Genomic DNA, 19,547 nt, shown 5'->3' with positions numbered 1-19,547 from the left:
CACAAAAGAAAAAAAATTTTTTTTTGAAACACCCATATTTACATATATCTTCACTCCCAAGTTATTTTTCTTTCTTTTCTATTTTTGTATAAAATTATATATAATTCATATAGAATTATATGTTTTTATATATAATTATATACAACGCTGAGAAAAAATCACAGATGACCATATATAATTATATATAATTATATGCAATTGTATATAACTATATATGAACATCTGTGATTTTTCTCAGCGTTATATATAATTATATATAATCTTGTAAAATTATATATAGTTGTATATAATCATATATAATCAGCTGTGATTTTTTTCTCAACGTTATATATAATTATATATAATTCTGTATAATTATATATAATTCTATATGAATCATATATAATTCTATATAAATCATATAGAATTATGTATAATTTTTTTTACCCGGGTTGATAAGTTGATTACAACTGGTAAGAGATATGACTTTTATTTTATTAGTATGCCTAGATAAAACGTAATAGATGCGTGTACTTTGACTAGATTTATATATATATCATAACACCGCCCTCAACGACATTTATAGTTTTCCTGTTGATTAGTTGATTTAAAAAAAAAGTGCTGATTATTTTATATCAATCAATTTTTATTTACGAAATGATAACATAATATGTACATAATTATATAAACATTTAAGCAGTTAATACTTCTACATGGATTTTATATTTAATATTTACTAATTCCATGAATCTCTACGTAGATGTATATATATATATATATATATATATATATATATATATATATATATATATATATATATATATATATATATATATATATATATATATATATATATATATATATATATATATATATATATATATTATTTTTATTTATGATCAGCTATAGCTGTGATTATTCACTCAATATTATCGTTTTAAAACCAAAAGTGGATGAGGGTATTATTTTACCATACATTTAATGTTTTCTATGTTTAATGTCATAAGAAAAACTATAGTTTTTCGTAGTCACTTACGACAAATTTTACGGTGTGTTGAATATCGATAGTTTGCTTATGGCTTATCAATGTTATTTGGCAAGTATGCTAATTTCGACTTATATTCTTGGTTTTGGAGTGATATTTTGATTCTAATGGTACTATTTTATCAAAGATTTAAAAAATTATTAAATCATAAAATCTCAATCAGTCTTACTATTTTTAATTTCAATTAGAATCGAAATATTTATTCAACAACCAAGAGTTTATCTTAGTTTATTTTTAATTATCTAGGTAATTGTTAATTTTTTAAGATTATTTTTAAGAGTGATATATTTACGAACTTACTTAAATAACTTTATATATTATATTAAGATTATTTGTGTTTCTCGAGTCAAAATATTAGACGTAAATTAAAAGTTTTCAAGCTTTTAAACGTAAATTGAAGGTTTTGAGCGTATTAAACATTCAAAATGAAGGTTCAAAGTTTTTACAGTATCCAAAATGTAATTTGCGATAAAGCTAGATTCTTTATTTTTCCGATCTCTTTCCTTCCTTATAGGCCGATAATTATCCCTTGAGCTGAGTGGACTTCTGATAAACTTAAGTAAATACGGTTTTACACTGATAGAAGGATTTTTTAATATTTAATAAGCCTTATTAACTGTTAATAGATGATTTTTTAACATGAGATGATTTAATAAATATTTATTAATACGTGGCACTATTATATTCTACTTTGTAGTAAAATAAAATCAGATAGTGATGAATTATAAAATCCAATCATTTTCAAGTTTTCAATCAGCAATGAATAATAAAAAATTAGCAACATCTTCTAGGATTTTTAAATTTCTATTTTAGCAAACAAATTCCCGCCTATCTGCTTTGCTACATTTGAGAATGTTTCTACACTCGTTGACTAAAAATTTGATCCTCAAAAAACTGAGACGACTATCAGAGATATGAGCGGAGAAATGCTTTTTGAGATAATAGTTAATTATGGGTTTCCTTAAAAAGTCGATCACACGGGCGTTTTCCAAAGTCGGATGACTTAACAAATCATGTACATATTCAGACTCGGAAAACAATTTTTTGTGTAATGATACTTTCCGGAATCATTAGTATGCTTTTATTTTGTTTTTGTAAGTCTAAATAGAATTTAATGGCGTTTCGGATTCGTGATAGTCTAATCTACGTTTTGAATAAGATAAAAACGGCCAATTTGAGATTTTAATGTCCAAAACATTAAATTTACGTTCAAAACGTTCAATTTACGTTCAAAGCTTTTAAAACGTTCAATTCACGTCTGATAATTCGACTTGGGTTATGTTTCAAAAATTTAACATTTAGATTTTGAAAGGGGTTCCAAATGGAAAGAATGCACAGTAAAAAATATTGCGTATTATAGCACAAAAACGGTCCATGTTAAATTTTTACGCTGATTATTTTCTGTTGAATACGTAAATCCAAATTGTCAACATTTATTAATTGTTATTTTAAAATTAACACTAAATTTATATTCGAGACTCAACCGATAGTCACGGATAAATTATAAAAATGAAAGTGAAATTGACATTTTATAAATGTCAATTTAACTTTAAAGTTTTAATTATTAACATGTTTAATTTACCATGAACTGAAAACTGGAATGTTTATTATACTAGTCAAAAAAAAAATTATATTTGTTTATAACTAATCAAACCAAAATTATATCATCCAAGAGTGAGATTGCAAAAATAATAGTATAATACATACCAAGATAGGAAAGTAGAATATTCCAAGCCGCGTGTGTAATTGCCTACTCGAGCCGAAGGCGAGAGTGGAAAACACGCGTATTGGGGCGTCCTAACTTCCTCTGTGGTGTGTATACTATTTTTCCATAGATTTGTACGTGAAAGTTTAAACTCTTGCCTCTGTTTACGGTGAGAGTAATAAATCCGCTAGCTTTTATTATTTGTTTCCTCTTAAGAGAAAAGAACGACGTTCCTCCCTCTAAACAGGGCAGGAATTTAAACTTTTGACGCAGATATGGTGAAAGCTCATTGAGAACCATTTCATATCTATTATATCTCGATCAGAAAAGCTGGGTCACGATAAAACACATGAAGATAGAGAATACACAAGTTTTGAGAACAGTTTAAAATGTTACTGAGAGATCCACGATCTACTAAAGTGATTTAACATTTGAACAAAAATTTGAGGTTTTATTATTTTTAAAGTATTCCGTTAAAAAAAATTAATTTTCCAAATGAACTCTCACTTTAATCAATTTTCGGTCTCAATCAAACCTATCAATTGCTGCTGAAATTAGCTTTATTAGTTTGTTTTTTCAAGAGTTTTTGTAACAGAACGCATTTTTTGTCATGTATTTAAGCTCTTTAGTCTTGAAGCCGTCAACCGTTGCCTAATTTTTTCATTCTCTCAAAATTTGATGATTTCCAATCCCGAAAAATAATTTTTTTTGTTACCTCAATAATTAATTAAAGTCGAGCTTTGAAATGACAATCTTCTTCTATTAACATTTATGTGCATCGCTATACATAAAGAAAAACGGGCCGAAGAGTACTTCAAAAAATATAAAATTAAAATGAATTTTTTTGATAGCATATCAGATAATAATAAATGAATATAATAATTGCAGTGCTAGCATAGTAATTTTTAAATCTTTGATCTTTGATGTAAATTTTTATAACGTTTATAATTATTTTAGAGAAAATATTATAAAGATTTTAAAATGAATGATAAATGACCAATCATGACCTGCTGATTTTCATTATTCGTAGTTTTATGATTACACTCTTTAATATTTTAAAAACAATAAATTTTGCAGTATATTGTATAATATTTATTAAATTTAAGTAAAAATGATTTCTAATTCGATAATAAATGTGTAGTATAATCAATATTTGATGCATCTAATTTTAATTTTTCAATAACTCAGTAGTAATAATTCATTTGAGAGCAGTACTTTAAACTACAAGGATGTGTACACAACAATTACACTGCCAGCATAATAAAATTTGTCGACTGCTGTATAGTAACTGTATTTTTGAAAATAATTATACAAATAAACATTATGGCTTTCATTTTTGGTTGGCGAAATATTATAAAGGAATTATGATTGTTGTAAATTGCTACTTATACAGTGCAGTTTTCAATATTTGAATACATGAAACAAACAATAACTCGATAAATACGTGTAAATAAAATGCAATTTCATTTGAGATCTACCAACTATATGGATCAAGGATATGCAAACAAACTACGAAGACCAGTGATCGCGCCCGGGACTTGGAAAAAAAAAAAGAACTTTGAAAATGACTCCTTAATTTTACCCCACGTCATTGAACTAGTGATCTTTTATTGAGAATCAAAGCTCACTCTCTCGTCCACTATCTCTTTTTTCTCGAGAAATATAACTTATTAATTTTTATTATGCTGGGATTATAAAAGATAAAAGCAGATTGATTAAAAATATACTAGAATGTAAAAAATAAAATTAACCACTGCAAAATTTATTATAGTACGCGTGTGATAATTTTTATAAATTACACATCTCAGTTTTTAAAATGTGATCTTCATTTTTGTAATTCTAGAGTTCGAATATTATAAGTACAGATAACATTAATTGAAAGAAAAGTTACCTGTTTCGAGTTTGATAGACTAGCATAATAAAATTCGAAGTACTCTCTATTATTCTTCATGTATTTTTGAGTCTCATTTTTCTCCGCGAACGTAAAACAAAAATATGTTAAAAAATTTTGTAGGCATGTTTGCATATGAAATTTAATAAATGCAACAAAATCTATGTTGACGTTTATAAAATGTATCTAAAATATATTTAGAGTCAAAAAAAAAAAAATTTCACACCTATGCTTTGGATGTGACATTTATATATTTATATGCCGGATAAATATATTTTTTTTAACATATAAACTATTGTACCCAGTGATCCCAACTTTGTCGAGTAATCAATAGCACTCTAAACTTACCAATATGATGTATATATAAAATATCTATAAATAAACTTAATAAATAAGGTGTTTTAGCTGAACAAATCTGTTTTTGAAGTTATCTTCTTTATTGCGGGTAAAATTCGGATTGCCGTATATTGACCATATCCAAGTGGTATTTTCAAGTCAATACTGTCTCTTCTTCCATCAGTATTTTGTTCAGTTTGTTGATTTAATATCCATAGCATTCCAATTAATGATAACAAAAATGTTGTCACCCCAGCTATTGCAAAAAGACAAATCATTACTGTTTGCACGATGGGTCCGATTTGGAGTAATAGCTTTATTGTCATTAAAAGTTCAGAATTAATGGATGGAATTTCCTGGAAATTAATAAGAAAAAATAATCATTTTTAATTTTTATTTTCGGAAGTTTAAAACTTCAATAGGACTTTTTTTTCTATACGTACTAAATCAGTCCAAAATAATGGTATTGTAAGATCACTAAACGCTTCAATCCTACTATTATACTTTATTTTCTGCATTACAAGATTAGTTTGTATTCTTGAATTTACTTTTATAGGAATGCCAATTGCCTGAAAAGAAAAACAATTTTATTACAGTTATTTATTGTAAGACTATTCGTAGATAGTGCCCTTGTGTAATTTTTAAGGGGATCTATCATGCTCCAGAGGGTCCGTTGTGTCTCGTACTCCCATATAATTTTCAAAAAATTATTTACAGTTATCAATTAGAAGTTTAACGAAATTCGTTAAATAGATTTCAGTGAAATCTTCATGTCAAAATTATAATTCAAAATGTTAAATTTTGTAAGCTAAAATTGATTTAATAAATTTCGTCTAACTCTTAGTTTATTACAATTGTAAGTAATTTTTAAAAAATTATATACCCTTACGAAAATATAACTACGTTCTCTTTTTTCTAACTATTGCTTCAATTTTTTACACACCTCAAACGCGAAGCAGATAGGTTGGACTCTACTGTCAATATGTCAAAGTCACACGATTCATTCACATTAAATCTTGTTTATTATTTTAATAATGCACAAATATGTCATAAAAAGTACATTAATATTCGGAAGAAACACTAATAAACAAATCTTTCGTTTTCTTTTATTAATTTGTGCAATACGTATTATTATGAAAAAAATTCCAATAAAAAGTTTTAACGTCGTCGTCCTCTAGCCTGTGGTAAAAAAATGCTTGTCAACATGATATCTCAAGAACGATTTGATGAAAATACCGAATTTTTTTTTTTTTTTTTTCATTATCTTCCAAAGAATGTTGAACTGGTTCTTTTCGAAAACCACTTCTCTAGTCCTTTCCGTTTTTTTTTTTTTTTTTTTTTTTTTTTTTTTTTTTTTTTTTTTTTATTACTCATGTAGTATCGGTACTATCTTAGTGCACGGACTTTTATTCGACAAATAGCTGTTTGTGTATTCAACTGTTACTTTGACTTTTGCATGTTTTAAACAATTATTTGCGTGCGGCAATCACTTGCCATAAAGAAGAATCACCGGTGTCATACCGACAATAGATATTAACAATAATAATTAATTTACAAGAGTAAATTAATTATTAAAGATCTAACATAAGCGTTTGAGAAGTGCACTTCTGGGTTTTCCCAACATTTTTTAAATAAATTTCTTAAATAAAAAAAAAATCGACGCGAGAGCTAAATACGTGGACCCGCCATAATGGCAATAATTTTTTTTTTGTTAAAGATTATTTTACATTGGCATCAGTTTAATTATTTTTATAGTTTATATTCAATCCAAATATTTGTTAGTAAATAACATTTAAAATAACATCTTCATTATGATTCGAAGTTAAGCAAAAAATTAAATGTTGTATTTAAATTGAATTATCCTAACCGGTTGAAGTATAACTCTTGTTTGATGTTTCTCACGGATTGGTTGAAGGCCTTCAATATTTTTTAGAAGACTCGGATCAGCATCCAGGAAGTGTGGTAATGACACTGCGGCTGGTATGTCTTAAAAAAAAAAAACATAAATGAATTTTTAAACAATTATTAAGTCTCGAATAAAATTTTAAAAATATTTTAGTAGAAGCTATAAAACTAAGTATTTTTTTCGACTTGTATTGGAATAAATAACGGTATATTGTTTCTTATGAAAGATGCACATATTTTATTTTTAAAAGCCTTGATTTTCAAAGGTCATCATTCAATGTTATGTTGTTTTAACTACTTTTTTAATTTCGTAAAATAAATATTGATAAAACAGTGAAAATGTAAATATTATGAAATAATTATCTACCACGGACTTCTATTTACTATATATATTATTAATTGAGGAAAAAATACGTACTATAATAGCAGGGAGTAAGATCAGAGAGACCTTTTTTCAAACATTTTTTCATTTTACGGCAGTAACATTCATTATCGGGATTCATATCAGGTGGATCAAGAAAATTGTCCGCCAGCGAGTACTCCCATCCCGTAATTCCTGAAGATGTTGTTACTTCATTTTTGAAGACTATCGGAAGTGCTCGACAGAAAGCTTTTCTAAAAACTCTAAATACTGCATTTTTGTCAAGATTAGTTGGAAAAATAGTGCCTTCGGTAGCTCCTTCGATCCGATTACAAATTGTATTACTGCAATTCATTAAAAGTTATATAAATAATATTACGTAAAGATAATATATTATTGATTATCTTACCCAGAAATCGTTTCATTGCCTTCCTCTTCTTGATAGCCCCAGTTTGGTAAACCAGGACTTCCATTATAACGCTGAATACTCAAATAACGACCATTTTCGTCTGACATGTTTTTATTTTTTTTAATATTAACATTTACCAAATTATCGCCCTCATCATACATCTGTCAAAATAATAAATTTAATTAAAATAAAAATAAAATCTTTATGAAGTCTTTAGGTTCAAAGTTCGTTCAAATATATATGTAAATGATATACCCGTTTCCTAGACATATTATGTGAGTAAATATTCTTAGCCTTAAGTAGTTGAAACAAACTTTGCATTTTTTGTTTTTGAATCAATAAAAGTGAAGGATAATGGTGAAATCGTAGTAATACAGGTAGTGAAAGGTAACACAAGTTATCGCAGTAAAACACATGAAACATATTATGTATATGTATGGATGCAATAAATATCAACGGGATTAACCGCATAATTGGGATTTTCTTTACTTTTAATTTAAACTTCAGTGAACTTTATTAACACAAATATATTTATACTTAAGAATTTTCAAATAATTTATGGTTAGTAATTTATTGGTTATTTATTCCGATATTATGTTATTTTTAATTATCATTTTACTGAGGGTAAACTATTTTACAATGTATCTTTCACTCATTTGTAATTTTTAAAATAATATTTTAAATACTGACCCTATCGAGAAGTCCAAATTTTTTAAAGTTAATGAAGTTTGGAACAATACCACTAGCTAAACGAACTAGTGGATCTTCATATCCCCAAAGATATTCATATACAGTCATATTGAGAATAGGTTTAGTGTCTAATAAATTAGTCAGCTGTGCTAATGGATAGTTAACAAAGAAACTGGCGTCGTAAAGTGCTGACGAGACTCCCTGTAAAAAAAAATATATAAACATAAAAGCATATAATTAAATATAATAATATACGCTTATTCTCTCAAGAGAAACTTGTTTTACTTCTCGTCACAATTTACTCCTTTTGTATTTTAAGTTACTTTTGTAAACGAATATAAATAAAATATATTTAAAATGGTTATAGCGCTTGACTATATTTATTTACTTACTGGAAAGGAAGAAAACGTTTAAACTTGTCTACATGTTATAATTTACTAATTATCTCATTTATTGAAATCAATAAAAGTGAACTGAAGTAATGTATATGTACAGGATCAAGGTTTAATAATAACTATTGGCATTATAAATGTATAAATGAGATCAATGACACCCGAGTCAAAATTATAAAAGTAGATTGAGCCTCAAAGGCCTCAATTCTTGTGTTGGATTTGTCACTGAACATAATATGTTATTTGAATTTACAATATCCTAAAAATCGCTTATGAAGGAGTAAATCACCATTTTAAAATAATATTTTAACCCTCCAAGGTCTACCATACTTTTAATTTATAACTTTGAATCAGATCAATTCGTCATCATATGATTATTATTAGAACAAAAGGCGCTTCCTGAGTAGATTAAGATATTTCTAACTAAACGTGAGCGTTCTATTCTCTAAAAGTGAATAAGCGAAGTTCACTAGCAAATAGTAAATATTCAATCATTTTCATTAACTCATTTTTAGAGAGTAGTAGCAGTGTGGCAATGGACATGCTTCATATTCGTTAGGTCTCAATTTCGAATCCCGACGCTAGCAGATTATTTTTCAACAATATTTTTCAGCAGTTTCCATTTTTCCAAAGATTCTAATTATTCGATTCGAATTTCGAATTGATTAGTAATATTCGATTTAATACTACTTGCATACCTTTAATTATTATTATTCATAAATTCGATTTTGTCTTTTTTAATCTTACAATAAAATATTTATTATTATTGTTATTTATTATTGTATTATTAAATGCTATATAAAAAAGAGCCATCCGGCGTTACCCGGAATGGAAAGGTAGATTTCTTATATATGTCAATACAATAAAGCTACAATATAGTGTAATTAATACTTATTTTAAAAGCTTAAATATGAATTTCTAGGAAATGAGTTATGCCTTATCAATTAAAAGTTATTAGAATACTAAGCTGCAAAAATAAGCTTTTTTTAATTTTTGTGAAATTTCCAATGTCATCAAATTTTTAGAAAAGTTTTTTTATAAAATTAAGTATTACAGTGAAAAGAAAAGCTAATCGTTTGAATTTTGAGATACTTTTTACAGAATTGAGTTATTTTCGGTTCAAAAGTTATTTTAGGATAAAGCCAGACAATTTATTTTTATGAAAATCTGAAAAAATTTCAAACACCCACAACTTCCAAACTAATCGACCGATTGGGCTCATCTTCGAACTAGATCAAGGTAATTGTCCAATAAATAAATGTATAAAATTTCATGAAGATCCGTTAAGAATTGCGGGCGCTATCGTGATGACAAGGCGCGTTATATTGTATATATATATATATATATATAAATTAATATTTTAAACAATTATGAATATGAAATTCTTGTTTTTTGCATCAAGATATACGTGGAAAAGACATTATATTACGCGACGAAAGTGCCATATCCTTTTTGATGTTATTTGTGTATATATATATATATCCATACATACATACATACATACATATATAAACTTTTGAGTGGATGGTATTTTTTGACTCTACTAGGTAAAATAAGATATATGGTGGCAAAATTCTTTGATAATTCGATCATGAGATCCATTACAATAGGCCGATTTCTAAAGAAATCTACCTAAAAAGTAATAATAAGGGAAAATGAATATTCAATATATCTATTTAACTGAAGAAAGAAAATGAATCTACCGATTAATAAATAAGCATCTAGAAAGATCAAATATCTCAGTACATATTAATTAGATCTGATCAAAGATGTTGGTGTGCATTTCAATCAAGTCAACACATGACTCTTACTATGAAAAACTGCATTGGACTTTTTTGGGTTTAAAAAATGATATAGGAGGAATGAGCTTTTTGGACTTAATTTTATAAGTCGATAATAAAAATTAGCTAATATATTAATATAATACAATTTCTTATATGTACATGATATAATTTTTATTAGATAGAATTCATATAGCTCGAATATATGCCAACATATAATATTATATATCATATTCGTATATTTTGAAAATATATAATTAAAGCGGCAAAAAAATTGTTATTTCAATTTATATAATTTCTCACATCAATAATTATAAATAAACTGTGTCATATTATTCAGTATAGTTTCTGGATGTAAATTTTTGTTCACGCGGAAATTTTATCATTTTACAATGATAATTTAAAATACAAATCATCATAATCTAAAATGATAATTTCAACCTCTCCTTGTTCTCGTGTAAGATTTAATGGCTTATGTTACTTTTTTAATTTTGATTCGGGGTACCTAATGGAGTTTTTGATAAATTAGATTTAACTAAAATGGTTTTTAACTGTAGATTAATTTTTAGTAGATAGTTAATTACGTATATTCATTTAATATTAATTATTCGCTTATTATTAGATAATCTTACCAAAAATGGAATGTTGGTAACAGTGACTATATCTTTTGTAGGATCACTTATTGACATATCTGGACGATAAACAACTGTTCGTTTAGGTATGTAGGAGATGGTACCGTTATCATGCCATAGCACCTTGGTGTTTTCTAAAATCTCCCTGTTTATGAATAATCATTAAGTCAGAAGATTTGGATTCAATTAATATTTCATTTTATATTATAGTACATACTGGTAAACGTAAGGTCCAACTTCTTGTACTCGTAATTTTTCTTCGTTATTCAAAAATGCTTCGGCATTAGTGATATTAAATACATATACTTTAAGAAATACATCAACTGGTGGTTTTCTCCACATAAGAAAAACTGTTGATGTCGGTGTCATTGTTAATTTCTATAAATTTACATTAGTTACATTATATATTTGAGAATGTAACTCGTAGAGAAAAATCACACAATATTAATAGGGATATATTTTTATATATCTTTCATTAAATTTTTGAAGTATAGTTTGATTAGTAAGAATACATTATAAAAATTATTGTAACAGTCTACACAGAGCATAAACAGCAAAATTAACGATCGCATAAAGATGTAGACAACTAGAACTCTGGTTAACCAATTTTTTTACCCTTATATCTCGTAGAAAAGAGAAATGAATACGTCAAGTATTTTGAATCATTCCAATTATAAAAACTAAAAAAATATTTTGTTTCGTCAGTCTGTTACATTTAAATCTGCTCAGACCTCGATTTTTATTATAAAATATTTCGGCTGCTAAAATCATTTCAATTTTTTAAATTCTTTTAACGATTATTGCGAACAAAAAGTTCTATTATCTTTTACTTTTATTACTTTGATTTCTTATCGCCTAATTTAAATGCCAAAAAATAACATTTTTTATTTTAAAAATATATCCTTATAACAGACTTCACACTCATAGAGCAGAAAGTCTAAGCTGACTTGCAGGTTCAATCGTTTTTTAAACTATAATTTGCTCAATTGATAATATAAACTTACCCATTTAAAAACTATATTAATTGGATCTAAGGCGTAGATAGTACATGATAAAATACTGCATATGATGCCAACCATAAAAATAATAAGACATTCTGAAAAAAAATATAGTTATTAATACTTTATTAATGTATAAACTATTATCGATAAATTTTAAAATCTAAACAAAAATTTAGAAAATCAAAAAGTGCACATCCCAAATGCTTATTTTGAAGTAAAATATTTTATATTCTATCATGTATTCATATCACACTTAGTTACATACGTACTAATAAAAAATTGCTACTAAAACTCTACGGACACGTAACTTTTTAAAAAAATTTTTGTTTTATCGTCCCTTATAAAAAAAAAGTATATTATTATTATGCTTCCACACACAACGACTGATGTTCATGATATACATCACAGATTTGGTAAACTATATTAAGGGCATGATCTATACGTATTTATTGTGAGTGAACCAAAACGATATAAAAAGTGATACTTCAATGAGTTTAATTCTAAAAAATTTTGGATTAATTAAAAAAAGAATCGTTGCATCGCTCATGAGTTATCTTGCTAACGTATAAACATATGCATATAGAAAACAGAATTTTTCCTTATAGTCTCTACTTCAAAGTAGGGCTAAAAAAAAAAAAATATATATATATATATATATATATATATATATATATATATATATATATATATATATTATTATTGAAATCTATTCTTTAGATCCTATAGAATATGACTTCACAATTTCTTAATCGCATTAGACGTCATATAATATAATAGCCATCATGGAAGATTGCCAAATCGAAACTAGATAGGCAATAACTAGATAAGGCCTAATATGCGTATAATATTATTCAAGTTCACGACATTAGATTAATAATAGATACGATTTAATAGGAACAAAACGTTCTGAAATCACTATAATCGTTTCGAGACGACTATAGAACTCTATAAGCACGTTCACTCATCAAGTGTGCAATAATTGTAAAATAATCTTAAGTAAATGCCAAGTATAGAGGATAAATGTGATTATAATAATACTATTATTGCCTTGGCTTGAGACCATTCACCCAAGACAATTTATTAATTCTTAAACTATAATGATAACAAACACAATCATAATTCATTGACTTATTCAATTGATACTTGATCGTCATCCTAAGTGAATAAACGCACTTGTTTACAATTAAATAATTTGTCATAAAAAAAATAGTCACAACTGCGAAGAAACTTTACTGTTGATTGATGATAGTAATGAATGCTCGGCAGTTGTGAAACATCAAATCTTATATGCAAGGAAAATTCATTCAATAATTTATATACTTCAGACAATATTTAAATACAACCTATTAGTATTCCGGAACTTTTATCCTCATTAATCAAATTATTTATTATCGTTCAAGGCTAATTATAAGATTAAAAAAAGTAAAAAAAACGGAGCATATTTAACGATTTTCCATCGTGAAACGTTCGTGCGTCCCAGTTTTCTGTTTACCTTGGCTTACATTTATTGTGACACAACATTCCCAATCACTAGGAATAATTGGTGATAAATAAAAACTTGTTAAAGATCCATCATAACTGAATAATCACAACATAAATAGGAGCAAAAAATTATTTTTTCGTCGACAAAAAGTCAATAATACACAACAACAAATTTAGAAAAAAATTATATTAAGAGCACTAACGATAAATTTCAATTGCATAAAAATGCCAATTGGCAAGAAAACGTTTCAATAGTTATTTTCAATTTTAATTTTTTCCCATAGCATTAATTAATATACGTAGTTATAAATAAACAATATATGATTTCATAAAATCGAGTGGTTGTAGTAGAATAAATAAGTAGATCATTTAAAAGTCCCAAGTTGATATTAGTAGGTTCGTCCAGTAGCTATCGTTTAGACCCAGTAATTACAAGGTCGGCAATTCGCGCCCAGAGCCCAGCAGAATTTTTTATCGAGGTTTTTCAATATCATTTACCTCACTTAAATAATTTAAACGTTAATGATCATGAACTTCTACTATGATAATGGTAAAAATTTTTTTGTTTACCCTGATAACACGAGTTGATCGTGAAAAAGTTGGTCATTCATTAGTTTCCGATCAACTTAACGACAAGTTATCGACAACTTTAGCTTTTGCAACTTTTGGCTACAAGTTACCGCCAACTTTCTCAGAAAGTTGGCACCAGTATGGAGCCGCACCTGGAATGCAAGTTTCTGAGGAAATTGAAAGGAAACTTACCGTCAACTTATGATTGCCAACTTTTGCAAGCAACTTTTGCCACCAACTTTCTCAGAAAGTGACCGTCACTTTTTGGATTTCCAACTTTTGCCACCAACTTTCTCAGAAAATGTCTATCAACTATTGGAGGTACCAACTGTTGGCGGCCAACTTGGTGTCCAGTTGCGGCTGCAAGTTTCTCGTCAGTTTCTTGCCAACTTGGCTATTAGGGTAATTATAAATTCATTTGCATGCTTGGCCGATTGCCGGCTGCAAATAATCGGCCGATAGTCGAGCGCCATTAATAGGCCGGGGTTATCATTTACCCTGATATAGCCAAGTTGGCGAGAAACTGACGAGAAACTTACAGCCGCAACTGGACACCAAATTGGCCGCCAACAGTTGGTACCTCCAAAGTTGATAGACATTTTCTGAGAAAGTTGGTGGCAAAAGTTGCTTGCAAAAGTTGGCAGGGCTAAGTTGACGGAAAGTTGCCTTTAATTTTCTCAGAAACTTGCATTCCAGTTGTGGCTCCATACTGGCGCCAACTTTCTGAGAAAGTTGGCGGTAACTTTTAGCCAAAAGTTGCAAAAGCTAAAGTTGTCGATAACTTGTCGTCAAGTTGGTCGGAAACTAATGAATACCAACTTTTTCACGATCAACTCGTGCTATCAGGGTGTATATTCAGCCGTTCATGGGCCATTAAAAGTTGTCAATGACTGGCTGTTACTCATCATACTTCGCCCAGCGATCGATCATCCAAGGGCCGGTTTCCAAACTTTGTATGAGTAACCGATTTTGATCTTCACGGTGGCATTCGACGCGACTTGTTAATTCTTACAAGCTGTGAAAAATTGAGCTTCATCGGTAGGGTGCGTTCGGAGATATTCCAAAAATAAAAGACATCATTTTGCTATCTAGGACCGTTAACGAAAGAATTAAAAACAAAAATTATTTTTTTAGTTTATTGAAATTTCTCAAAAACGACAAGATAAATCAATTTCAAAATCTGACCAGCTCTAGAACTTTATAAAACTCGTCGATTGCCACCTCAACTGCTTCAATCAGTCAATTCGTTCGAGAGATATCGTTGGAGAAAAAAATGGTAAAAAACATTTTTTTTGAAAACAACAGCATACAAAAATATTTTCGAGCTCAAGAAGCTCGAGAACAGCGGGAAGTTTTGGGGCTGGCCTGCAGGGTTAACCGATAGATAGATTTTTTCTAATATTTTGATAAATTTCAAAATTTTTTAAAAAATAGAGAGAAAAAAATTTTTTTTCTTAAGTATTTAATAACTCTCGAGTAATTTATTTATTGAAATTATTTATTGATAGGTTGCATTTGTTCACCTAATTTTTTCGAAATTTGTGGGACTGCTTTAATTAAGTCTATTGCCGGACAATACTTTTTAAATCTTCACATCTTAATTAAAATAGTCATAACTAATTTCGTTTCATTTATTATATCTTCGAAAGTTTTCGACCTCGAAAAATATAAAACATGTCGAAAAAAATTTCGTTTTAATTCAATCTTATCTTAAAACTTGAAAATAAATAAACAATAAGCAAAATCTACTTCTCTTTTGGATGCCGAATGGCCTTTCTTAACAATAAAAACATTATTAAGATATTTTTTTTGTCTTTTTCATTATTTAATACAAATGTTATTTTATTACATATGTAATTTGTATTCTCAACTTTTAATTTTATTTTCCGCATTTAATAACAATTTTTTTTATCAAATATCACAATAATTTTTTTTTGATTTATTGCATACGACTCAATTATTATTATTATTCGTGATATTTATTTATATTTCTACTATTTATTCAATCTTTATTAACTTGAAGTTATAAATACAGGTAATTAATGATAAAATGATAATATCTTAATTAATGTCAATTTTTCTCGCCTATTATTACCATATTTTACATGATGTGCATCATTGATTCTCGCATCGTGAGATTTCATTTAAATTTTTTTATTCAATAAAAACTTATTTAGCATGTCGTATGTATAAGAAGGAAAAAAGTGTCGCATATCTTACATTTTACATTACTCGAGACGAATAAAAAATTAACATCGAACTTATCGTCGTTTGTCAGTGGCAATTATTTATTACCGCCGGCTTGTTATTCAATTTTTTACAGATTAAAAAAAAATGGTTTTCAAAATCTTTCTATTTTACACGTGATTGAATTAATCGAGCAATGTGACTTAGAGTCAATTAATTTTTTGTTCAATTAACTTTTAAATACTTACTTTTAAATTCTTGAAGTTGTGCTGGGATCTTCATAATTATAATGGAAATTTTCTAATACTCTAGCTTAAGGTTTTTAAATGATCTATAAAAATAATTTTTTTTTTCATTACATAAAAAACTTTTACAACTACCAAATTAAATTTTTCGACACTGAGAAAAAAATAGCTTTTCTGAATAATAAAGACGTATGTCTTTGTTAATTACAAGGAAATTACGAATATAACATTTTTTTAATTTAACAAGTCCATGGTTTAAATTGTACTACTGTAAATTTTATAAGTAATTATTCTTTATGTTTCAACGATAATTGAATTCTTTATTTATTGTTTAATCAAGGAAGTAAAATTCGTATAAATAAACTTTTTTATTTAAACTTTTTAAGAATTTGTTTAATTAAATAATTTAGGAAGTTAATTTATTAAATGTAAATTTTCTCCAAGCATGAAATTAATTTTCTAATCAAGTATTCATTGTTTTACAAATTTACAGTAGAATTTTTTTTTTCTCTAAGAGAAGTCTCTCTTTTTAAAAGTTATTTTTTCTCTCAGTGAAAAATTTATTTGTACACGCAGAAACCAAATATTTCTTGGCGCAAAAAACTTTTACTCGCCCCACTAAAGTTTTTGCATCAAAAATTGAAAACAAAAATTTTCTTAAGACGAGAAAAATTTTTTGGGGTAAAAAAATATTTGTTTTCAATTAATAATACGAAACGTTTCTTGCATCAAGAATAGTATATTACATACCTAGGCCAGTAAAGTAAGAAAAGTCTCAGAGCACATGTAATTGTTGGCCGAGGCTGACAAACATGTGGTCTGAGGCTTTCCTTTTTACTAGCCAAGGTGCGTATACTATTTTTCTGCTCGACGAAGCCGGAAAGTTGCAACTTCGTTCACGGCAGCGGCCCGAAAGTTGCCACTTTCCGGCCGGAGGGCAGAAAATTATTTTTTCTTGTGTATAAATTCAAATGAGCTCACACATTGAATGTCCATTATTCAATATGTTAATGTTAACAATTTAAGTATGTATGGGCTATTCCACCAAAAAAAAATTTAATTACGTGTCCTAAGCTGAGATGTTTTCGACATTTTGCAAAATTGCTATCCCGAGAAAAATAATGACTACGAATTTCAGCTCTTAATATAAAGTCGTTTCGTAGTAATTTTTTTTTAATTTTAAAATTTTTCCAACTTGACATTAATTTTTTTTTAAGCTGGAATAATTTTATTAATAATACAAAACAAAAACGTTTTTTTATATGTTAAAAAAACTCTTAGCTTGTCGATGTAAATATTTATTTGTTCCATTATTAATTTCAGGTCCAATATTAAATGATAGTAAAGTTCCAGGGCATCAAAAACTATCATATTATGAGTCTTTATTATTAAAATATTTATTTATTATTATAAATAACTAGAGACCGTCCAAACGCTATCAAAATATATTAAGTGAATTTTCTGACCTTAGCCAAAATTTTAAATTAATTTGTTTAAATACAAATAAATTAAATAATAATAGCAATCAGTCGTGAGATTTTTTTAAATAGTCAATTAATTTTTTCAAACGTAACTTTTCTGTTTTAAAGTTCAAATACATGACGTCACAGTCTGGACGTCATGCTAATTCATACTTAAAAACAAAAAAGTTACATTTGAGAAAATTAATTAACTGTTTAAAAAAATCGTACGACTGATTGCTATTATCATTTAATTTATTTATATTTAAATAAAAAATGTAGCTATTCTGAAAATGTCAAAGTTGTGAAAATTATATCAGCTTTTAGTGAAAAATTTCAAAAGCATTTAAAAATTTTGGGACAAAGCCAGAAGAATAAATTTTTCTACTTTTAAAGCGTTTTTGAGTGTTACTGTTTATTAGAGACAAAAAATAAATACCATACACGATTAATAAAATTGTTGGAAAAAAAACCGTAAAAATTGAAAAAATGAATCCTCCAAAAATTTTTGAATGGAAAACTTAAATTTTCAGCGAGTCATTATTTGTCGGTGAGTAATAATGCCTTAAAATTTCAAAAAAATTGGATTATGCCATGCTTTGATAACGTTTTTTTTATAGTGAAATGACCCATTTATAATAATTCATTCACAAAAAAAAAAAAAAAGAAAAAAAAAGCAATATTAAAGATATCTTACCTCGATTCATACGTAACGATTACTTAATATCATTCCACTTATCGGTTTTCACTTGGTTGAAGCATATAGAGTTTATAATCAAGTAACACCTGCACCGAAATGTTATTTTTTGTACCAAACGAATCGTCCTGACACGATAAATCTCTCAACGATATAATAATGATAAAGAAATCAAGAACTCTTGATAGAACAAGTTAAAGTCGATGATAAAACCGAGTGAAAACTAACGGTGAAAAAAAAAGCTAATAAAATATGGTATGATAAATATAAATATTATACAAGTTAATCGATTGATATAAGAACTAAATAATATTGACGTAAACACGTTGTAACAGAACTGTAATGAATTTAAAAACCGGTGGATCGATTCAACTTGATTTTATAGTATCGAATGACTGGTAACCCCACGACCCTTTTCCTACCACCTATCTATCGCCAATATTAACATTACAACTTAACCGCTAATATAACATCTTTGCATTGCTCGCATTGGCCAAGGAGATGGTCGGTACCGGGTCTCTGTCTCCCTGTCTCTCACTTGTATTCTCTCCAGAAGTCACATACGACTCCAGCCGATTCTAACCGATTCCAATCGTTTCATATAATATTTTATCTTCGTTATTTATATTTAATAATAATAATAATAATAATAATACTAATAATCATATATTATAACTATCAAAATCAAAAAATTTTAATTACTCCAAAAAGACTTAAGACAAATAATTTTTTTTTTATTTTTAAAATTATTTTAATGACACATTCACGTGGTCAAAAAA

At 27.4% G+C, this 19,547-nt stretch overlaps 1 protein-coding gene across 1 annotated transcript; it reads right to left on the bottom strand.

The window, feature by feature from the left end:
- Positions 1-896: 896 nt before the first annotated feature.
- LOC103578200 (scavenger receptor class B member 1) lies at positions 897-19,155 on the bottom strand. The gene is made up of 11 exons (XM_008559193.2): positions 18,769-19,155; positions 16,615-16,697; positions 12,131-12,222; positions 11,344-11,504; positions 11,127-11,271; positions 8,322-8,522; positions 7,632-7,792; positions 7,280-7,566; positions 6,824-6,942; positions 5,400-5,525; positions 897-5,312 (listed from the first exon to the last, which is right to left on the bottom strand). Exons 2-11 carry the CDS (start codon positions 16,646-16,648, stop codon positions 5,022-5,024), a joined length of 1,617 nt encoding a protein of 538 aa, XP_008557415.1. The 5' UTR covers positions 16,649-16,697; positions 18,769-19,155; the 3' UTR covers positions 897-5,021.
- Between the last annotated feature and the right edge of the window lie 392 nt (positions 19,156-19,547).

The sequence above is a fragment of the Microplitis demolitor genome, chromosome 5, assembly GCF_026212275.2.
Source record: "Microplitis demolitor isolate Queensland-Clemson2020A chromosome 5, iyMicDemo2.1a, whole genome shotgun sequence".
NCBI classification, from domain to species: Eukaryota; Metazoa; Arthropoda; class Insecta; order Hymenoptera; family Braconidae; genus Microplitis; species Microplitis demolitor.
The sequence above is the reverse complement of the archived record's forward strand: the minus strand, read 5'-3'. Positions and strand labels throughout refer to the sequence as shown.